Below are 22,703 nucleotides of genomic sequence, written 5' to 3'. Positions count from 1 at the left end.
TCGTTTGCTTCATTTTCTGCAGACTGAGTGACCTGCGACGCTATGCTGCCACCCACCGGTCAATGTAATGTGATGTTAATTTTCAGTAATTATCAGACTAGAGTCTGGTAAAGGAGATAAAACATACACCCTCTAACAAGACAGATGAAATTATATGTATAACCTATGGCAGGGGTGTCCAATCCTAGTCGTGCTTGTTTTCCAACAATCCCTGAACTTACAGCTTCTGATTGGCACACACCTGATCCACGTAAATCAGTAGTGGCAGGAGCAACAAGCAAGAGGACCTGGATTGGACAACCCTAAACTATGGTATTTTATTACAAGGAAATGTTACTTTAAATCTGTTTCTTTAAGCTCCTACTGAAAAAAGAAGTAGGGAGTATTAGATTACTAGTTGAAACTACTACATACTCAAGTACGAACCCACTTGAGCAAATTTGTGGGTTTGGTAGACTTGTATAGTGTATACTTCTAGACCTAAGACAGAAAAAATACTTATGCTCACAGGTGTTATAGTAGCAGAGAGAGGGATTCATATTAAAATGACTCCTGATCGATTTGAGCCCGTGCAGGCATGGTCTGCACAGGACTGTCCACAAAAACAAGTCCAAACAAGTAACAAAGACATAAGAAAGTTTTATTATAGTATTTGTTCCACCAGGAGAGCGGAGACTGTTCACTGTTTTCTTGCTCTGTGTTCTATAACATCAAAATCTATATTAAAAACAATATCAACTTCCCCTGCATAGGCACAGATACTGCACTGCTTTGAACATAAATAAATTATATCAAAGATACTCCATTACACAGTGTGGGTAAACAACTAAATGTTTAAAACTAGAAAAAAGAAAGCAGATAAAAGTTGTTGGCGCTCAGATCAAGTGAATAAATCCATGTGGAGCTAGTTTAAACTCCATAAACACTTTATTAAGAACATCATCAATACACTAATTTCCAACATTCACTTTAATTTTTACAGATTTATGTTCAGATATAAACATGTGTTTAGTTAAACTGTAATACAGTGGGAGTAAAAATCAAAACAACCAAGTTGCTGCACAACAGCGAAGGAACTCCCACAAAATGTTTTCCCAAACATTTCCTTCTCTTGTTTTTTCTCATGTTTAACTTAAACATGGCTGTATTCAAACAGATCAGTGTTTCACAACGCTTTTCCTCCACCCAGTCTTAAAATCGAAAGAGATTTCATCTTCTCTCTGTGTGTAACATATAGGATCCCCAAAGACTTATGTCTGAGTAATTTCACTTGATTAACTCTTAGTCCCCTCCTTAGCAGCGTATAGTGCCCGTAAAGTCTGTGCCACTTTGTTTGTAAGCTTCTGTCCACTTGTCAAGGAGATCTTCTTGTAAATAATGTCTGACTCCTTGATAGTGTCAACCCAAGGCACCTTTTTGCGACCGTCCTTTTTCTTTGCCTCTGCCCAGGGCCCAGAGTAAGACCCAGTCATCCAGTGTATACTGTAGCCACTTTTAGTCTTCTGGACGACTTTGGCAATCTGTGGTCTGTCTTTGTATTTGGGACAGCAGATGGCAACGACGTCCATGACCTCCACTGTCTTGTTCAAGTGACCTGAATCCTCTGCGGAATCCCCGCCTTTCCTTGGTTTGCGCTGTGGATGAAAGGAAGAGGTTTTTGTGCAACATGAGACTTTTTAAAACAGAAATCTTACAGACGTTTCCATATTTGAATGATACGGTGGCAAAAAAAGTATGTGAACCTTTTGTAATGTCATGGTTTTAAAAAAACTCAAAATTTCATAAATACTCAACAGTAAAAATCCACATTTCTGCATTTTCCCACATCAATAATAAGACTTCTGTTTACTAATGTCCATTGTGAACAGTTTGTAAGCCATAACCACACTTTTTCATAAAAAAAAAACACATTAAATCCTTTGGGTAACATTCATATTTAATGAATTTGAAACGCTTACTGCTGGTGGATCTTCATCCTCACTCTCCTCATCATCTGTCTCTCCTGGAGCAGTGTGATTACTGTGGTTGTGGTTCTGGGGTTTGGGGCCCCTCAGCAGGGAATTAATGGCTTTATTTCTGGCATTGGCACTTGCTTCACCCTCCTCATCCTCTTCATCACGATCCAAATGCTCCATAAGTACCTTGAACTAAGAGCAGGCACAGTTTCATTTAGTGCTGATATTAAGGTAACACATAAATAAATTCTAAACATTTTAAATGATGGAAAGCATGACACTGAACGCTTACATCCAAATATTGTTTCACAATATCCCTCTTGGTCTCATAGCTGAGGTCTGTGTTGGACAGATTACTCTTCAAATAATCCAGCGTCTGGCGAGGGTTAAAGTGCACCTTAGACTTCCTGTTCACTGCCTTGTCGTACACTTTGGCAGATTCTGTTGGAGAATATTTCTGGATTTTGCTGTAATACAAACAAAAATCTGAGCTTGTGTCTTATAAATAACTGTGTCTGCAATACTGAGGAGAGTTAATGAAAGAATTGTCTAAAGGAAATTTGTTCTGTGCCCTACCTGTCTGAGAAACCATACAGATTCTTTAGATGTTGTTTGAGCACCAGCAGCAGCAGAATACCCTGCGAAGCACTGGCAAAGTTCAGCAGAGGGTTGGGGTTTTCAGGTAGACGGTCAAACACTGCGTCCTCATCATCCATGTCAGAGTCAGAATCACAATGCACAGATTTCTTTCGCCTTTGCACCATCTCATCATCTTCATCGCTGCTGCTGGATGTGCTACTGCTCTGTTCGTCTTCCTTGTCTTCATCATCGTCATCATCAGAGCTGTATTTCCTTCTCTGATGCTTTTGCTTCTTCTTCTTCTTTTTCATCTTGATTTTCTTTGCCTGTCGTACAGGCTCCTTCCGTAAGCACTGCACAGACAACAAAACTCACTCACTTAAATGCAGAGCAAATATATAGAGCTTTGGTTTTAATCTCTTGATTTAAGAACAAAACAACTAAGACAAGTAAGTCAGACCAAAGTTAAAGCTTCTTACCTCCTTAAAAGACTGCAGAAGATTGCTACCAGAGACAGACAGAGTAATATCTATATGGTGCATGATAAAAAGAGGCTCCTCCTGGGTCTGGTAGGGGAAACAGGCCAGGTTGTCTGCTATGAACAGCAGCATGCCCACCTCTGTTTTCTATAGGGGACAAAGCATAAAGTGTCCGATACTTAAATTTACTGTTCATCACCTGTCTGTACGAAAATAAAAAAAGTAATAAAAAGCAACAGGACCAAAGTTCTGAATGTGAAGATAAGGCTCCATGTAAAGCTGTAGGAGCAGCAGTGAAGCTGCTTTGAATGGATGAACGGTTGGAGAAACACAAAACTACAAAAGAACTGATGTAAGGAGGAACTTACAGAGCTGTCATCAAACAAGTTGAGTAGAGAAATGAGAAAAGCCCTTCTATGTTGTCGGTTGCCACGGACCATGGTGTAGAGGTGGGAACAGAGTGCCGAGTCTGAGTCCTCGTGGCGAAAACCCCTGATCACTGTGTCTCTTGATCCATTTATGGCCTGTTGCACCTGAAAAGACATCTTCAATCCTGCAACGGCCTTCATCTGTAAATACACAAGAGATCCAGTTCAGCATGTAATATGATTATGTTTAAAAACACTATTACTGAAGTCTGTATTTTATGTTTAGTGGATCAGGTCAGCTCACAAGATACGGTATCTACTTCTGTCCTTAAAAACTTTGTGTTTATGTGATGTGATATGCCTTATTTAAAATTTAGATACATCCACTTTTAAAACACCTATTCTGATGATGATAATAATACATAAACAAACATGCCACTCACATGAATGAAGCCTGAATATTTCTTGTCAATCTCCAACAACTGTTGATCAGCCTTGTTCTTCATGGTTGGCTCAGGGTCTGTTCCCATGGCAATCAAGTAGGGCACACACTAAAACACAAATGTTCCTTGTCTGTTAACAGCTCATGATGAATATATTTCTCACACTGGTTTGTAACTTAAAAATAAACTGTATATTTAAGTCTTCAAGTCTTCGATCCTTATCTAAGTGTGCTGGAATAAGAATGCAAACATACCTGTACAGGATGGATGAGGCCCTGGTTCAGAGTCAGTGTAATGACATTTAGCGCAAAGTGCCTAACGGTGGACTGCGAGTGGAAGAAGGACTCCAGCACCTGCTTCAAGTAAATCTGCATTATAGAGCTGCTCATGCCTGATGAGATGTCCCCCATTTCCTTCAGATCTTCCTGCTTTGCCTGATTCTTCCCTGAATAAACAAAAGAACCAGAGCAATTAGTCTGTGGATGTTGTGCACACTTAACTCGCTCAGTTTAAATTACCACTAGTGAATATTAAGTGATTTTAAGCGAAAGAACACAAGATTCATTCATTAAACTCACATTCGCGATCAGCCTCCTGCATTCGAGAATCCTCCTCCTGCAGGTATGTCTGCAGGTTTTTTAGCACCTGGATCTTCAAACTGACCAAACTGCTTTCATCTGAGAGGATGCTGTTATACAGAACCTTCACATCCTGCACAAACATGAGCTCTGGGTACATGATGAACTGGAAGCCTTGAGATAATTGAAGCAAAGTAATGTTTAATAGAGATGTTAGTACTGAAGTAACCAAGTTCACAGACACAAGCAAAAAAAAAGGCCATACATACATACATACATACAAGTCTAAATACTGTCTTTATATCTTTGACGTGAGATGCAGTATACCTAGACCAATGATGGCCTTGATCTGGACCTCCTCATCTTCATGAGTGGTGAAGTATAGCAGGAGCTCCAACACTTTGTCCTTAATGACAATCTAGGAGACACAGATGTAGACAGAAAGAGTCATTCACTAAAAGAAGCTCTGCAGCAGTCCAACGCACAACATTTAACCAGGGTGCTGATTTTTACCTTGTTAGCACCCTTGAACTCCTCTTGATCAAAATCAAAGTGTCGACAGAGAGCCCCCACAGTAAACAGTGAGCGCAGGAGAGTGGGTTTGTTAGCAACCAGAGTGGAACTTGTGGGATCCTCTTGGTGCTGTGTTTTAAGTTTTGCCAGAGCTCCTATAAAATCATAAGATCATAAGATCATCATAAGTATGAGCTAAAAATGTAACCCTTAATCTGACAACATGACAGTTCTCTAATGTTCAAGTACACAATCCTTACCATAGTAACGATTGAAACAAGCCCAAACAAACTTGTAGTTGTGTGTGACCTTGTTTACAATTGCACCAAGACAGCTCACACAGTGCTGTACAACCTGAGAAATAAACACAAAAAATTATATTGTGATACTTAATGCACAGATTGGTTATTTAACATCCATCTTGTTTGACAGCTGTCTGTGGAAGCTAAAAGCTGACTGACCGTCATGCCGTATTTTATGATGAGCTTCATCAGGTCTTCTTCTATAGTGGTGAGGAAAGTCTCACTTGGGTGCTCCATCAGAGGCACAACCAGCTCTAGGATCTTAGCCACGTTGCAAATCACCATAAAGTCATTCTGGGTCTGAGATGACAGCACAAAGACACATGACTGCTGCACAGTCCAAAGCTAAGCTGGGAAACAACTTTGCTGGAAAACTGCAACTCACTCACACCACTAGAGGGTCCTATAGCACAACATAACGTTTGCTCATTTATGTCACAACAAATAAAAAAAGATATTATCATATGAAAATCTTGATTTTCAACTTACATTGCACTTGGTGGTCAAGTAGGGCTGCATGGTCATGGCATGTTTGACCATTAACTGAGCTCTGATCTTGCTAAACAGATAGAGTGTGGTGATGCATGCTACTACATGACCTGAGTTAACCCCTTTGTCCTCACAGTCTGAAATACAAACACAGAAAACACAGTTATTTGTCACATCACAATAATAGTCAAGACAATAACCATGCACTACAAAAATCGCAAGCAAAGAAACTACTACATTTTTTGTTACCTGCAAGAGACTCCTCATATTTCAGTATGTGTTCCACAAGATTGTCCACCAACTGAACACAGGCCTTCTTGGCAGGTTTGTAGGAAGCATCCTGTTCTGACTTCAGAAGCTGAACAGTAATGACGCAGGAATTAGAAAAGCTCACACAGCAACCATCATGAAGGCACATATGCTGCTGCTGAGAAATCAAAACAGTCCAACAAGTTAAACAACTTACATTTTGGAGAAGCTGCTCAAACCAGTCATAGCCTGAATCTTTACATGCCAGCACCTGGGGATAAAATCAACATGAGTCAGACTTTGACACTGTCAGACACTAGAATGGTTCGTATTTCAACAATAGCACAGAAATCACACACAAAATCACAAGCCTGGATAATACGAACCACATCTGTGATGTTCAGGATTTTTCTTGTCATGGCATCTTTGTCGTGACTGGGTGTGGGAGTGAACCACAGTTTCTGGAATGTCTCATTCACGAGTTTCTAAATGGGTACAGAAATTTTATTTATAAAAAGCTAAAAACTACCTATTAACTTTCATTTTATGTGATAATTCACAAAACATAAAAACAAACCTTGATGCCTTCTTCATCGTTTACTCTTCTGATCATCTTGACACACATCTCAGTGATCTTGTGGAAGTCTGGCTGTTCCAGGCAAATATCCCTCAGTATTTTAATGACCCTCTTCCTCACACTTATACCTGTGTCCTGTGTGAAGACAAAATTAATTGTAGTTTTTCCATTTGGTCTGTAGATGGCAGCAGTGTGGGCAGATAATCTGACCCCTGCTGAACTGGTGCACTTTAAATGAACTTTATAGTTTAAGTCGGAAAAACTCAAGGGCAAACACCTACTTGTGATAATTTTATTATACACTGTGCATGGCTCATTCCTTTTCACTTATCATCAGACAGTGTGTGATGCAGACTGTTTTCAATAAAGTTAAGAGGCAATTACCAATATCCTTTCAACGAGCATGTCATAGTACTGCTCAATGAGCTGAGGTCGACTTAGCACAAAACGACCAAGGAGCTCCACAGCTGCCTCTCGCACACTGGTGGAGTTGTCCATGAGACGACAATGAACCCCACGTTGCATATCCAACTGAAAAACAAATGGCAGAATGTTAGCAGTCAAACAAACATAAACATTCCTTAACATGAAAAATAAGAGGTTTTTAATTCTGTAAAAAATCTATTAAAACCTTTTGTGCTATCACCATAAACCACTGGATGGGTGGTGAAGACTTGTGTGGCATGTAATGCAGGATGACCTACCCGTGCTAGAATACTTGGATCCACAGCCACTACTTCAGACAAACACTTCATGGCTTTGGTTCTGATGGCAATAGCACTCTCACCCAGCACTCTCAGAATCTTTACAGGAGACAGAGAGAGAAAACGTTAGTGACGGACAATGCAATATTATATCTCCCTTAAGTTAAATTAAACCTCTTACCTGTGATAAATAAATATCAAAACTCTGAGCGAATGGCCTCATGGAGGCCAGATATCTGACAATCACACAGGAGTCCTCATAGTCTACTGTATCAGAGTTTAACCTGAAAGTCATGAGGACAGTTTAAAACCACAATGAGCGAACAAATCAAACAGCATAGCAAATTGGTGCAGTGATCTGCAGTGAAGTAAGATTTACCTCTGAGAACTGAAATGTGATGGTGAAGTCTTGATGACCTTGCGCAAGAATTTTTTTCGTGTCTCAGCTTTCTGCATAATCTCAGCAGTTGAGTCGACATCGCCTGAATGCCATCGCCCTTTCAAGTCTTCATCGTTCTCATTTTGAGACTTCATCGCCTTTTCTGTTTCACTTGTGATGTCCCTGAACCACTGGGAAATATAAAACTTCCTGGCAAGCTGGAAGATACAAATGCACACATGATAAAACAATGCTGAACAATCTAAGGCATTATATAGTATGTGTATATAATACCAGTCTAACACAGATGCATCCTGTTGAACCTATTTTACATTCTATGCTGAGCCCAAATATCCCTGTTTCAAACTATCAGAGAGCTTCATTTAACATGAGTACATGTGGTGGACATTACTGCATGAAAACACTGAGCTTTCACTCCTTAGGAAATCACAAGTATGATCATAATTATTTACATTGTAGTGTAGGAAAATTAAACACTCACCACTAGAGATGGATCTGTGCCAATTTTCTGATCTAGGTATTCAAGCAAGGCTTTCTGTAGTTGCTGGATCTCATCATTACCTTCGATCTGTAAGGAAATCAATAAGCAAGAAGAATGTCAACAGCAGTTCAATAGCACTGTTCATTTATTGAAAATGTATGGGCATATGAATGATTCTGTGATTAGCTTGTTTACCTCTTTGACAATGCGGTCAATAGCCTTTTGGTCCATCCTGCTAGTTATAGCATCTTTACGAAGACGACAAGCAACAGTGCCGAGGTAGTCCAGCGACGCCACTCTGAGCGCCATTTCTGTCTGCTTGTTACTGAACTGGTGCACCTGGTAGGAGGTGGAAGAAGGAATGTCATAAAAAAACAAATATTAGCAGCTGTTTATATTGTTATATTGGACAGATAAGTGATAAGACAATATAAGACAAGACAAGTGATTGACATCTTTGAAGAAAATTATGCTACTCACTAACAACCGGCCCAATAGACTGAGCAGTAGCTCAGCTGCAGGCCACTCTGGTTTGTTAACTGTAGACAGCAGGTCATGAACAAAGTTCTCAAACAGAGGCCTGTAGTCCTCCTCTCCCTGCTTACTGCCACACCTGAAACATACAATTGTTTATTATAAAAATGTAATCAGCACTGAGTGATCAAGCACTTGTTGTATAGCGTGAGCAGGAATGAAGACTCACTTTTTGAGAAACACTGATAGGAAGTTCTGAGCTGTCCTCATGGCAGTTTCATAAGAGTTTGTGATAAGGAAATCTCTATCCACCTAGGAAAATGTGCCAGGTAAAATACTTTGTAAATCCAAATATTATTTCTGATAAACAAAATTTAAATATCAGTTAAATTGTGGTCCTTACTTTCTTGTTATGTTCATCTTCCAGGTCGTTCTCTGAAGGAAGGTGTACCACACATTGGATAAGCTGAAGCACCAGGGCTGTGACCATCTGGATATACAGGGGTTCTCCCTCTGAATCACTACTGTTCAGCCTGTGACAGTATTAATAGTTAGCATTGTTGGGTTTGCTAAAGCAAAGGACCTCAATACAAAATTAACTAACTTAATTTGTGTCATTTAATGGCATTTTATTTACCTAAAGTTCCTAAGGCTGCGTTTACTAGTAGGCAGTCTAGCCAGTGAAGTAAAGATCTCTTCAAAAATGAGCTGCCTGTGTTTCTCGTAGCGAGAGAAAACCTGAGGAAGAGTAAAATGTCAGGCATTATATCAAAATATACCAGCAGAAATGTTGTGAAGGATAAACAAAAGAAATAATGCTGAGGCAGACTTACTGCTGTCACTAGTGTGATAGCACATAACTGCAGTTCACTGACATTCTCCACAAAAAACGGTGTAACACCCAGGGTGGACACCTAAAAGGGACCAAAAGCATGAACAGTATGTTAGAGCTCAAAAGTCAAAGGTCAACCATTAAATAGGATCACAATCTTGAATGACATAAGAGCAGGTTAAGAGTCTTACCTGAAGAATTGTGGTGTCGGTTAGCAGCTGAATCTCCAGGAGCTCTGATACGTTGCTCACGATATCACACACTTTGTTGTAGAGCATGACTACAGCCTTCTGTTTATGGGAGGAACTCTTTGCTCTCTTGGATTTTGAAGTATGTGCACCACCTGGCAGGAGTAAGTATAATAACAGAGGTACACTATGTTTTCACTCATTACTAGACCTTTTAATAATGGAGCTCCTGCATTTTAAGCTGTGCCCAGAACATTTAAGATACAATGAATCAGCCTACAATTTTCACACATGAAAATAGCTCCTAGAAGTCAAGATTTATGCAATATTCGTAAAACACTGACCTCCATGTGGATCTACTCTGTAGACTGGGTCGTACTGAGGGTACAAGGTGTTTTGCAGATGGTACTTGGTGTACTGCAACAACCTCTCAATAACATCTTCCATATAAACAGCCTTGGGCATGCGTGGAGATGTCATTATGTGGAGGGCAGTCAAACAGGCATCAGCAGATTTAGCCACCCGCTCCATGATAAGGTCGCGCCACAACCGTTCCTCATCCATAGAATCATTATCCTACAAATTCCAGTGGGATTTAGTTTAAAAAAAACAAGAACTTGCCTAAATAAAGCGAAAATTAGGTAAGAAAACATGATATCCGGCAGATAACTTACATGATTCATTAAGGTGGAAAGTTTGACACTGTCCTGAATGTTCTTCTCGAGAATATTCAACATTTTTACCAGTTTGTCAGATGAAAACTGTGGATCAGACAGATGATGATTGTTAATTTCACAACACTATGTACTGATAGAACCATGTGACAGTGCATACACATATTGGCCTTACCTTGTTGAAGATGCCCATCGCTTTAATCTTAGCAGAATCACTGCCCAGCTCACTCAACTGGTGTTTTCCAAGCAAGAGCTCCTGAGGTATCTCATCATCATCTGTGTGGAGGTACAAGTTAAAATATTAAAAAAAAAAACATTTTATTTTCAACAAATTTTCAGGAAAGTGTTTATAACAAATATTATAAACACTGGAAACGCTTGACGTTTACCTGTGGCAGCAAGATCCAGATCCTCAAGGTTCTCAAGAAGGCTGTCCAATCTGGAGGAGAATCTCTTAAATGTGGAAGAGTCCATCATATCTGTATGAACAGAACAGATGGAAACAAATGGATTAATACATATACACACTAATTCAATAATAATCTAAAAGTTCAAATGTGGTAAAATAATACCCTCTGGAGTCAGCATGGAGTCGTATGACTTCCTGTTTTTCTGTTTGTCTTTTTTCTTCAATTTGTTGGCAACTGGACAAACAGAAAACACCAGAGCATCTTTAGGCATAATCTAACTGTCCAGGGAATTGGACTGAGTGGTTTTAAATGGCAAAAATGTTTTATGCCCAGTAACAAGCCTATGCAAAAACACGCACCATCGCTTAAGCTGGGTGGTGGAGAGCCTTCATCCGAATCCTTAGGTTCACGGTGACGGCTACCAGACTTCTGGTGACAACCTCCACTTCGACGGTGGTCTCCAGAGCCTCTCCTCTCTTCCTGTATAGAGGTCTTACCATGGTCTTTCTTGTGCCTTTTCCTAGAAGCTACATCATTAACAAGAAAATCAAAACAATTATTAATGCTTAAATAAATAAAATATAATACACACACACACAAACACTGTGACACACAGAGCAAAGTTGTGCCACACTCCAGCGCAGAAGATACGAAGCTATCATATTTATATATAATATATAAACACAAACATGCTGAATTCATTAATGTATAACATTATGTACATATTTCAGATCTAATACCCACAATAATCATCAACATGATCTTCATCTTCTTCTGAGTCCACCTCAGCATACTTTGATTTCTTACTGATCATACTGTGTCTTCGCTTGTTGTTCTTCTCACAAAATGACATTTCTGTAAGCACAAGAGTATACTGAGCTTTCATCACAAAGAATCTATACTTCAAAAAACGAACTCTTTGTCTGCAGCTATTAAATCTGATTAGTGACTGTAATCAGAATGATTTCTGAAACATTGGTAAACAAAAACACTCTAGAAGCGGCAACATTGCACATCTTCATATTCATCTGCTAAATTTTCTAATATACAGCATTTTCAAGAACAAAGTAAATCATACCTCCCACATCCAATGAGGACTTTTTCCTGGATCTGTGTTCATTCCTGCTTTCTTTCATGATTCTTTTTACCTCATCAACACTAAGTTTCTGAAGCACAACAATGGGTTTAGCACCTTTGTTTAAATTCTCCATCAATGACATTCTCTCCAATCGGACCAGGGGTTCGCTCCAGCCCCCTGTCACCTTCTTTGGAGGTTGGGGATCTTTATCAGTCCCGTCACGTTTCAATTTAGGAATCACGAAGTTCTTCAGACTGCCCGACTTGCCGCCGAGTAGATATGAGGGGAACTCACTAGGTTTTGTCTCAAATTTATTTCCAGCTTTGCAACTAATGCTCTCATGTCCATTTCTCTTCTCTTTCTTATTTTGTGGGACTTGTGGGGTGGAACTGTCTGTCCTCTGATGACCATTGAGGTCAGTGGGTTTGCTGCTTCCATCTTGCTTCAGTTTAAGGCTACTGGATTTAATATGGCCATCAGAAGAGTGTCTGTTACAGTTTTCCCTTGACAATGTCTTGTTTTTCTTTTCCTTGTCTCTTACTTTATCTTTATCTCTTTCTCTGTCTCTATCTTTATGTCTCTCTCTATTTCTTTCTTTTTCTCTAATTTTGTCCTTTTCCCTGTCTCTGTCCCGGGCTTTGTCTTGACTATGTTTGGAGTTACGCTCCATCTTGCTCATGGTTTTTGTAGTCTCAGTTTGGTTGACATGTGATCGGTGACTGTTGTGGTTCTTTTCTACTTTCTGGTGCGAGTCTGAATGCCTGTCATTCTTCTGCCGTGGTGTGTCTGGCTGTCTTTCATCTGAGTGCCGCTTGCCACCGTCAGGATTGCCATCATGCCTGTGTTTGGATTCCCGCCGACTTTCATGCTTCTGTTTAGGAGTTTCAGGTTGCTCATGTGTGCCAGACATTCTGGTAGGGTCAGCATGCTGCTTGATGATCCGAGGTCTGTTTTCAACAACTTTATCTACCTTCCCATCAGTCTTGGACTTTACCTGCTGCATATGGTCCTCAGACAACTGCTGTGCTTCCAAGACCACCACAGGCTGTCCTATCACTCTTCCAGCTTGCTGCAGATCAATACTGACCATTAAGGCAGGTCGACTGGCACCATTACTTGGAGTACTCGTCTTCTTGGGTGTTAACTTGCTACCAGTGGTGCCCGCTAGTACAGTAGGCCCGTCACTTGCCTCAGCTCCGGTTTCCTGAGGATACGAGTCTTGTTTACGTTTCTTCAGTGGCTTGTCTGCAGTAAAGAATACATAGTCTTAACAAACACAAACTTATGTCAAGAAAAATTGCAAGACAGAACAGGTCAAAAGCAGACACACAGAAACCCACCTTTATCCTGGACTTCTTTAGACCATCGTTCTCTGTCACTGGCTGACTCACGTTCTATTCTTTCGAAGTCAGCAAATGTATCTATTTCAGCATCATCATAGCCAATCCCGCTGACAACTCCAGTCTCCTTGGCATTTGGCAAAAAAGGAAACTGTTTACAGTTTGCCTGCTGGGTAGTCCTTGACAATTGATTATTATTATTATTATTATTCTTTAAATCGGTTTCATGGTCTGAGTCCATATGTGCCATAGGTGGAAGTTCTTTATGCTTATCTGTGTCCAGCATCTTCACTCGTGACAGTTTTAAAGTAAGCCTAGCAGAGTCTTTTGATGGGGAACTAATAATGTCATACAAGGTATTTTTGTCCATCTGCTCATGTTCTTCTTTACTTCTTTCTTTCTCCTTCTTCTTGCAGTCAGCAGAGGTGAGGAATAAGTCAGGCGCTGCTCCAGTTGGCACATCAGGTAGAGGTGACTGCATGACAAGAGGAGCCTTGGAACTTGCTGATAAAAATAAATAAATTTAGGAAGTGAGTCTTGGAAAATAATTAATGGTACAATGGTGTATTTATTCTTGACTATATAAAATGATGAGGAATGGTCATGTTGCTAAGGCAGCATACTTTCTGTAGTCTCCTCACTCCCAGCAGGGGAACACACAGACTGTGGTGATTTAACTGGAAATGCGGCAGCCCTCACAGAGGAGTCATTCTGCTGTTGAAACACAAGACATTTATCATTACTTTGAATTTCCAGCAGCTGTTAACGTTTGGTTTGCGGTATCTTTATTATCTGATTTACCTCATTTTCCAGTTTTTGAGCTATATTGATGTATTCTTCATCCGAACTTAGTCTCACATGGTGATTAGATGAATTACTCAGCGGTCCAGACACCTTGTTGTCATTTATATTTCTCACACCACCAGCAACTAATAACAGAGAGCAAAATATAATAAAAATGTTACAATAAGAAAGTGTAAGCTTATACACTTGCTTGTATAAAGGCTGCTGATGTTAAAACAAGTTTGCTTGCAGCCAGCTTAGTTTAAGTAAGACAGCAATCAGACATTATAATGTTTTAAAAAATTACTGTTCTTCCAAAAATTTGGGGGGAGGAATTCAAACAAAGGTATTTAGTTTATGGTTAGAGTGTAGCCAGTGTTCTTTGAAGTATGTACTGTACAGTGTCTACTCTCTTATGAAAGACTTGTTGTTTTAGCCAGAATGGTTGTAACATGCTGTAACCCAAAATTATAAATAATTAAAATAACTTCACTTTGTACTCACCTTGCTGAGTCTGCGAGTGTTGGGAATAACTGGGTGGATTGTAGTGCATATAGTCTGCGGGACTCTGAGGAGTATAGGGACTTGGTATAGGGCTGTTCTGCTGGGGTACAAACTGAGTAGCTGACCCAAACTGTTGGGAAGTAAAACATCTGAAAAAGGAGGGAAGAAAGAAGTTGACTTAGCAGAAGTATGTATGCTTCTCTATCATCTGACAGAATGTTGGCAGCATCGTACCCAGAGGGGCTTTGAGGAACGGCAGTTTGTTGATAGTTAGATGCTGGACTTCCATGCACTTGATTCTGAGATATCTTATACTGTTGCATCAATGGCTGCTGTATTACACCTAGGAAATAAGAATAAATAATGTAGAATTAAAATAATCCAAACAAGGAACTGGACATGTGCAATTAAGAGCCACCAAACCACTAACACGCATCTCGTAATGTGAACTCTGTGACACAGAAACATTTACACTTCTTAAAATAAGACAGGACAGGTTAAACAAAAATCAAATCAAATCACCAGTTTATCAAGACTGCTAAACCAAACATTATCTGCCACACACAACAATGCTGACTACTCATATTAAGCAAATGCCAGGGAATTGTTTCGCATATCTATAGATTACAATAGAAAATTAGTTTACCAGTTAGTCTAATAACTGAAAATAATAGTAGTTATTGACCCTACCTTCCATTATTCCATTAGCAACGTGTCAAACTAATGCTGCTTCAACTCTGTGTTTCTTTTAGTGTTGCACTGGGTTGCGTAATTTGTTATTAGTTTTTGTGTACTGTAAACTGTGAATGGGGCAGACTAAACTTATGAAATTGCTTTCAATGTAATGAAGTTCGATACAAATCATTATCATGTACACAGAATTAATTATCATCATATCTACAAGTTACCTATTACACATAACCATGATGAACCGCTATCTCAGTATAGATAATATATATATATAGAGTGGAAAAAAAATAGTTCAGTGGGGGGGAAAGCATGCACTGTGCTCTACAGCAAAATCAACAGCAACAACTCAGTGTCTCCTCCCTATCACCCCAAACTACTGGATGGACATACTTTTGTCCCTGAAGATTTTTGGGTTCCTGGACAGCAGAGTTTGTAGAAGGACTGGCATGTCACCCTCGGGCTCATCATTCCCCAAGTTGTCCTTCAACTCTCTGCAAACAAAAGAACATTACAGTTGTATTGCAGGCAATAGCCTACACTGGCCCAAATGCATCATCTACCATTGTGACTTCTTTTCCAATTCATAACCAATGTTAGAGTTAGCAGATCTTTACAAACCCACTGTAGTAGTCACTGAAAGCTTTCCTCTCTGAAAATTAGTGTTGCAGTAAGGTGTGAAAGATCGGTGAGTGGTACTTACATGTGTTCAGTGGAGACCTGGTTAAGGCTATGTGCCAGCTGAGTCACCAGATTTTCATCTCGACACACCAGCAGGCTGCTAACCTCTTCGGAGATCCTTCCATTGTAGAGCAGACTCTTAGCAGTGGTGGCAGGGAGAGGAGAAGGCAAGGGCAGCTGGTTCAACACTAAAAGGATGATTTAAAGACAAGTTAAGATGGATAGAAAGAGATCAAAGAATAAACCTGGCATCAATTACTGTAATAACAACATAAATGTTATTTGTTAACTTATTTTTGTGTTTTCTACTTTTAAATGTTAAGGTACAATTAAATAAAAACATCCGAAAACTACAGTAGTAATGTAAGAAGCATGGTATGCTGTATATCCTCATATCAAAAGGCCAAAAATATGTAGTAACGTCAGACTGAAGCAACAATATCTAGATTTGTCAAGCTATCCCTTTTTACAGTTACACTTTTACAATAAAATGCAATCTAATCTGATAGCTCTGCAATAAAGTAATGTTTTTTAATGTCCCATTTAATATTTTATTCTAGTCTTTCCTGTCTTCAGAAACATAAGCCACTTAACCTACTGGTTATTCTACTGGTATAACAACACAGCCTTGCCATGTAGTGGTTTGAATGTTAAGAGTTTACACTGTGTGAGCTACATTAGAAAGATGATGATGCACTTACAGTCTGTCAGGCTAGCAATTCCAGCAAGAGTAGTGATGGGGACATGAGGTATATCACCATTCATGCTGAAGATGAGGTCAAGGGTCGTGTCAGTGCACAGGCTGCTCAGTATCACCGATCTCTTCCTATTCCTCACATCTCCAAAATACTGCAGAGACAAAAAAAAGTGGCAAAAGACATCTTTGAATATCATACCATGAAACACTGCTCCTATTAGGATTAAGGATTAAGGAATGCCCAAATGTTTTCCATGCATACATTAGTGTGCTTTTTCTGGGATGGGGGATTTAAAAGTGTGTCAGCTCATGATTGTGCATTATTACAGTGCCATCATAACTGCACTACTGACATAGATACATCATAGCAAGCTTATAGCATGCCTAGGCATTTGTTTACAGGTTCTAATTTAAATCGATTTCTGATATCAACCATCAGATCCTGGTGTCCAAACCCTTTAACTTAAACGCACATCTCACTGTGTGCATTGTTGTAGCAGTGATTTTTGTAACTGCTTAAAATACAAATACTCAAGGGCTGAAGAAACATACACCAGACAATATGAGCTGCCACACGGCCGCAATGTGTCGTGCACTGTGGTGGTGTTTAATCTGATAGAGATAGAAGATTTAAAGATTAAAAGTTAGAACAATTCTGTCACTCAGTGCGTCTTTTGTATTCACTAGCCTTTTGCTAACGTTAGCCTTCCTGCTTTTTGACATGTATTTTCGCAGCTGAAACAAGCTTAACAACATCTAGAGGCTATTTCTAAAACACTGTAGCTAGCTATCTCAAATTCTTTCTTTTGTTACTGTGTCAGTGGAGGTTTCCGGGGATGTCCAAAACATAGCAGCGACATTAGCTCGTCTTGACACCAGAAGTGACTCTATTATTACTCTGTTATTATTATTTTGGCGTTATAGATACTTGCTAAAGAGACAAGCAAGAAGACGACGACTGTGAAAGTGACTAAAATCAACTCGGGGTTAGCCGGCTAGCAACAACTGGAGATGCAGCTAACGTATGCTAACTGGCTAGGTATGTCTGTAACTTGCCTAAGCTAGCATCACCGGGAGTGCATCAAACCCATTTAGCCGTGGGTTACCTATCCGTGTGGCTCCTTTTCTCACACAAGACGCGAATGGGTTTAGGTTTTCACCTCATACTTGCTATGGCCTCTACCTCACAAAGTGGACCTCGGACTTGCCTAAGGAAGCGTAACCCCGACCCGACGCCAGGGAGGCAGGGGTACAAAGCAAATACCCCATCACAGATCACAATTATCCCCTTGGCTGATCCCGTGAACGGCTCCCAACGGCTGCCTGGTGTGTCTGACAACGCGGAAACGGTCGTGAAGGTAACAACAAATCCTCCGAAAAGAGGTTGTTATTGTTGTAATCTGGCTTATTTACCTCTGGATGTGATGAGAAAGAGAAGTGGCTTTGGTGGAGGAGGAGGAGGAGGAGGAGGAGGATGAGGAGGGGGAGGAGCAGCAGGAGCAGGATGGCAGCTGGAGCAGGAGAAGAGTCTCTAGCTCCCTCTCCGTCCCACTGTTCAAACAGCTCCTTCAGTCAGGAGCTAGCGTTAGCACGACGGCGGCGAGGCAGTAATCCAGCTTTCTCACGGCGATCGTATCTGCTAGGAGGGAAGATCATTCCCTTAAACGACTAGATTAGTATTTTATCAGATGTTTAATGTTATCTTAGCGGCCACCCTGTGAATTTCAGGGCTCTGGGAAACAGGGGGATCCACAGTCGACCCCTCTGTCGTTCAAAATACCGACCGGAAGGATCATCAATAGGAGTCATCCCTCACCCGGTGAGGAGCCAGCTAATTACTTCTGTGACAATGTTATGTCCCAAATCATAAATCTGAGAGCACTCTCAGATAGATCAGTGCAGTTTTTAAAAAGATTTACACATAAAAATAAGTTTTAATAAAATCCAATAACACGAGTCTCCTTCAGCATCTAATGTGACGTTCAGTGTACATCTGTCCTCTAAAGTTTAAACTACCAAAACCACTACGTACTCTTTTATTAGAGTTTTTAATTTATTATTTTTTCTAATACACTAAGTTTTTGTACACTTAATAAACACATTTGCCTCTCTTCTAGTCTAGTCAGCTGACAGATGATGCAGATTTGTCATCATAACAAACGCACGAACAATCAGCCAGTCAGCTGACTGCTCTGCGTGTTTAAAGCTGCACTACACCCACTGCACCTCTGGATCTCTGTAGATACTGTAGGATTTAAGAAAGTTTCTTACCTGTTCCTGTATGAGTTAACAACAATACAATACCAGTATACGTTTATTTACATTGTCCTTTATGTGTTAGGTGTTATTATTGTTGTTTTGTTCTTATTTTTATGTTGTCGTGTATGATTTTTGTGCCTATCTTGGCCAGGTCTCCCTTGTAAAAGAGGTTTTTAATCCCAATGAGACTTTCCTGGTTAAGCAAAGGTTCAAAATAAAATCAATATCATTTCTATATCTTTATATAGCAAATGCAGCATATATCCTGCATTCTCCACTGTACACACAACCTGTAATTACTATAATATATTTATACATATCATAAGATTTGTAATACCACTTAAACCAATGTATTCATTTGTAATTTTTATTTTTTTTTATATAAATAATTAAATTTGTTTGCTTGATGCGAACTGCGATTGCTTTTTACCAGTGCTCTGCACAATGACAATGAACTTCAGTGATTAAATTTATGATTGTAAATGTACAGACCCATGTATGCCTATTACAAACATTCACCTATTTAATAGGTTGACATGGCACCAAACTAAAGCAGGATAGACACAATTTCGTTAAGTACATTCATGTCTCCCTCTTGTGGAGAGAAATAAATATATTTCAGACACCATACTTCGCTGTTTCTGCCATTTTTCCTGTGTCCTGGTCTGTACTTCCTTGTCTATCTTAACCTTTGCAGACAGTTTGATTATCTGATAAAAATGTTTGTGCAAAATGATGTAGTATAATTACAATAATAATAAAAAGAAGAACAATAATTAAGAACTTTGGAATCAACATGAGTCTAATGATAGATTTTATTATTCCAACATAAAGATATATTAAAAGGAAAAAGTAATGTGGATATCATTTTCTCTACTGAAGTGAAGTGAAGTGACAACTTTCATTCTTTCATGTCAATCACAGTATTATAAGGAGCCAATTGTTACACTCTCAACAAAGCATAACTTATAACTCTTTGATAACAGTAAAAAAATGAAATCCCAAAACAAAAACATTGATTTATTTAGGTGGTGTATGTGATAAGGAGCTTTCAAGACAATAATAGGCTATTTTTATGTCATTTTTCCAGGGGCAGTTAATTGACTATTGAATGCTGAGGTAAAAAAAAAAGATAAGACATCGTTTCAAGCTTCAGCTGATTCTCCTATAAAATCAAAAGATCTTTCAGCTTGCAATACGTGAGATGTGCATGTGTCCTACATATTGATTGTTTTATATATATTTATTACACCTATATGCTATAACCTACTGGATTGAAAGTGTTACTATTGTTCAATTACTGTAGCTGCTGGATTAGGATGTGAATAACAATAGCACACGCACACACACACACACACACACACACACACACACACACACACACACACACACACACACACACACACACACACACACACTTTATAGGAGAAGGCAGCAGCTGACGCCTGTCGTTTCACGAGTGGATAAAAACGTTGCGTTCAGGACCGCGGGGTTTCACGGTAATTACTCCGCTTCAATGGGTTTAAACCATGAGCCTCAAACCCGTGACGGTCATGAGGGTTTTCTGGTACTCCCTGCTCTCAGGCAAGATATTTGAGGAGTGAAGCAACACAGAGCTCCCAGGACTAAGTCTTTTTTGAGAAGCCACCCCAACTAAAGGAGCTCTGCAGGTCAGCTGTCCAGTTTGGTAAGACTGTGGTCTGTTTGTCTTATTTTCTTATTTCTAGTAGAGCTGCAGTCTTGTTGCGGGGACCTATATTTTGTATCGTGCAAAGAGTTGGACTACTTTTAAACAGGCTAAAACATTTATCTGCTGACCTCTATATTTCCTGTTATTACATAAATTGGACAGGGCTAATAGATGCTGCAGCATGCTGCCTGGGACATCAGTTGATGGGCAGCATCAGCAACAGGTGCTGCTGTCATCACTCAGAATGACTATTAGCGATGCTGGGATACAGATGGATGCATTTTGGTTGTGTCTCAGTTAAATCGGTGTCTGTTGTCTTTCAGCTTCATGCGGTGTAATCGTACAGACGGGATGCCTCGTGGAGAATTCAACATTTATTTCGCCAGCAGCAGGCGAGGATACGTCCGAGCTGAGGAGTATGTGTGTCTGTTTTACCTAAAAGCCATCTTCGTAATGGAAATGTGTTGTGATGCAGCTGTAAACTGAGTTCTGTGTGAATCCAGGGCAGTGGGCATTGCTCTGCTGGTGGTCATCCTGGCAGCTCTCCTCATCCTCGGCTGCTGGTACTTCAAGAAAAGGAATGGCTACAAAATACTAAGGGTAGGATCATTGTGTTCAACCTTGAAATAAAAGTATTCTAACTAACAAAGGGAGATATTGTGATTTCACACATAAAGTGATTCCCAAACCTCAGTTAATGGGGCAGTCAGTTAATGTGACATGTGAAATGCTGTCTTGATTTGATTTACACCATCATCACTTAGTTTCCCTACAGTTTATCAGCCTGTTGTCATGTCTCTGTCCCCTGTAGAGCCCGAGATCAGGTACAACAGGATATTCAGGAGGCCAGTACTCTGAGGCAGGACCTTCAGCAAATAACAAGATGGCTCTCACTGATTTTGGAAGCTTCCGACCTGCGGTAAGGAACAGGCATCAATGCATCTGGTCCTCCATCACACAAGTATTTTCAATGTAGAAAGAAATAGAATCAATAGATTCATAGCAATGAGACAGTTGGACAGGGATCAGGGTGAAGGGAATGTTTTATTCCCCAGTTAAATGCTTATTATTCTTAATATTACCAATTAGTCACCAACTGGTGGACAGAGTTAAACTCTGTACAAGCCAACGTCAGTGACAGAAGATTCTTGTTTAGTACAAAGACCTCGGGCTCTGAACACATTGTTGAGCACATGAAGCTCATGCAGTAGATGCCTGAGGGAGAGATTATTATGTCAGCAGACTCGGGGTGGGTATTAAAAGGTTTCATTCCCATGGGAGGTATGTGTATCCAAATTAAGTGAAGGGAGAAGGATTAAAACAGCACATTTGACAGATCACAGAGTTGAAAGAGAGAGAGAGTAGAAAAAGAACAATTTTAACAATTCCCATGCCTTTCTACTACTGCAGTTTCTAGAGTTTTAACCAAGCTGAATCCATAAAGATCAAAACTGCGTGAACCCACAGATTATCCAAAGTTTCATTATACAATACTGAGTACTATACTGTAAACCATTTTAAGTTGATCCAACTTCCTGAATTTGAGAAAACAAGTCCAGCACTTTTTTGTATTTGATTTAAATAAATTATTGTTGCATTTGTTGAAGTCATGTTGTATGTAAGTCAGCACAACACAACATCTTAAGGCTGACTTTATTAAATTCAGTGGCTGAGAGAGACAGACTTTGATACTAACCTTCCTTATGGTTAGGATTGTTTACATTGTTATTGAAACTGTATTGACACTGATAAATATTCATTAAAAACAAAGTTTCTATCATGAATTGGTTCTTCTATAAAAAGGATGAGTCTCTGAAGAGCTTTATCTTCTAAACAGCAAATGCTACGCCAAGTTTTATTCCTCTAAAAACTCACTAACATTGGTTGGTATAAACATAAGAACTTTGAAAAATCCTATCCTTTCAGAGAAAGCGTTGTTTTTTCTTTCCTAAAACGCTAGGTATCATTTCTATTTGTCCTACTTTTTTTCAGGTTCCCAATGCTCCACCAGCCTATGAAAAGATTTCCTCAGGGCCACTGCCTCCTCCCTATTCCCCCTGAAGGACTGCTACAGAAGACAAACAGATCTCCGAAGAATTAAGAAAAATACTGGAGACACACTCTAAAATTTGTCTGTTTTCTGATGATGCATAACCTAATGTAACTGTCCATATGGTTCCTTATATATAGATTTAGAAAATATAAATAAGTCAAACTGTTACATTAGTATATCACCCAATGTATATACTGTAGGTTGTTTCAGTAAATAATAAAAAAAAGGATTTCACA

At 39.6% G+C, this 22,703-nt stretch overlaps 2 protein-coding genes across 7 annotated transcripts; one reads left to right on the top strand and one right to left on the bottom strand.

The window, feature by feature from the left end:
- Window positions 1-660: 660 nt before the first annotated feature.
- On the bottom strand, window positions 661-18,005 carry LOC113159535 (nipped-B-like protein A). Of its 3 annotated transcripts, none has more exons than XM_026356270.1 (47): window positions 17,879-18,005; window positions 16,470-16,617; window positions 15,791-15,956; window positions 15,481-15,581; window positions 14,635-14,743; window positions 14,401-14,549; window positions 13,915-14,042; window positions 13,737-13,827; window positions 13,114-13,617; window positions 11,774-13,018; window positions 11,440-11,550; window positions 11,055-11,222; window positions 10,858-10,929; window positions 10,675-10,764; window positions 10,461-10,561; window positions 10,286-10,372; window positions 9,956-10,187; window positions 9,615-9,766; window positions 9,425-9,505; window positions 9,229-9,329; window positions 8,995-9,124; window positions 8,821-8,903; window positions 8,598-8,730; window positions 8,313-8,456; window positions 8,118-8,204; window positions 7,616-7,833; window positions 7,418-7,520; window positions 7,237-7,335; window positions 6,917-7,063; window positions 6,533-6,667; window positions 6,342-6,440; window positions 6,173-6,226; window positions 5,956-6,064; window positions 5,707-5,843; window positions 5,377-5,517; window positions 5,176-5,269; window positions 4,916-5,070; window positions 4,730-4,820; window positions 4,403-4,576; window positions 4,079-4,269; window positions 3,825-3,932; window positions 3,382-3,582; window positions 3,014-3,160; window positions 2,532-2,887; window positions 2,248-2,422; window positions 1,959-2,147; window positions 661-1,634 (listed from the first exon to the last, which is right to left on the bottom strand). In XM_026356270.1, exons 2-47 carry the CDS (start codon window positions 16,531-16,533, stop codon window positions 1,275-1,277), a joined length of 7,812 nt encoding a protein of 2,603 aa, XP_026212055.1. In that variant the 5' UTR covers window positions 16,534-16,617; window positions 17,879-18,005; the 3' UTR covers window positions 661-1,274. The 3 variants fall into 3 exon arrangements, with proteins under 3 accessions (XP_026212055.1, XP_026212056.1, XP_026212054.1); XM_026356271.1 differs by having other exon boundaries at window positions 1,275-1,634; window positions 13,737-13,824; XM_026356269.1 differs by lacking the exon at window positions 17,879-18,005 and adding an exon at window positions 17,674-17,752 and having other exon boundaries at window positions 1,275-1,634.
- Window positions 17,760-22,699, top strand: mlana (melan-A). Of its 4 annotated transcripts, none has more exons than XM_026356275.1 (5): window positions 17,760-17,823; window positions 20,738-20,830; window positions 20,918-21,014; window positions 21,226-21,333; window positions 22,407-22,699. In XM_026356275.1, exons 2-5 carry the CDS (start codon window positions 20,742-20,744, stop codon window positions 22,473-22,475), a joined length of 363 nt encoding a protein of 120 aa, XP_026212060.1. In that variant the 5' UTR covers window positions 17,760-17,823; window positions 20,738-20,741; the 3' UTR covers window positions 22,476-22,699. The 4 variants fall into 4 exon arrangements, with proteins under 4 accessions (XP_026212060.1, XP_026212062.1, XP_026212061.1 ...); XM_026356277.1 differs by lacking the exon at window positions 17,760-17,823 and adding an exon at window positions 18,220-18,284; XM_026356276.1 differs by lacking the exon at window positions 17,760-17,823 and adding an exon at window positions 20,017-20,394.
- Window positions 22,700-22,703: the final 4 nt, after the last annotated feature.

The sequence above is a fragment of the Anabas testudineus genome, chromosome 12, assembly GCF_900324465.2.
Source record: "Anabas testudineus chromosome 12, fAnaTes1.2, whole genome shotgun sequence".
Classification (NCBI taxonomy): domain Eukaryota; kingdom Metazoa; phylum Chordata; class Actinopteri; order Anabantiformes; family Anabantidae; genus Anabas; species Anabas testudineus.
This window is presented reverse-complemented; position numbering and strand designations above follow the sequence as displayed.

Excerpts from the sequence above, each read along its gene's own strand:
- LOC113159535 (XM_026356270.1), bottom strand. The coding sequence starts at position 16,533 with ATGAATGGTGATATACCTCATGTCCCCATCACTACTCTTGCTGGAATT. Across the intron at positions 13,019-13,113 it reads TAAAGAAGTCCAGGATAAAG|ACAAGCCACTGAAGAAACGT; the intron begins GTGGGTTTCTGT and ends TCTTTACTGCAG. Across the intron at positions 7,064-7,236 it reads ATCCAAGTATTCTAGCACGG|TTGGATATGCAACGTGGGGT; the intron begins GTAGGTCATCCT and ends TTTGTTTTTCAG.
- mlana (XM_026356275.1), top strand. The coding sequence starts at position 20,742 with ATGCGGTGTAATCGTACAGACGGGATGCCTCGTGGAGAATTCAACATT. Across the intron at positions 20,831-20,917 it reads GGATACGTCCGAGCTGAGGA|GGCAGTGGGCATTGCTCTGC; the intron begins GTATGTGTGTCT and ends GTGTGAATCCAG. Across the intron at positions 21,334-22,406 it reads TTGGAAGCTTCCGACCTGCG|GTTCCCAATGCTCCACCAGC; the intron begins GTAAGGAACAGG and ends ACTTTTTTTCAG.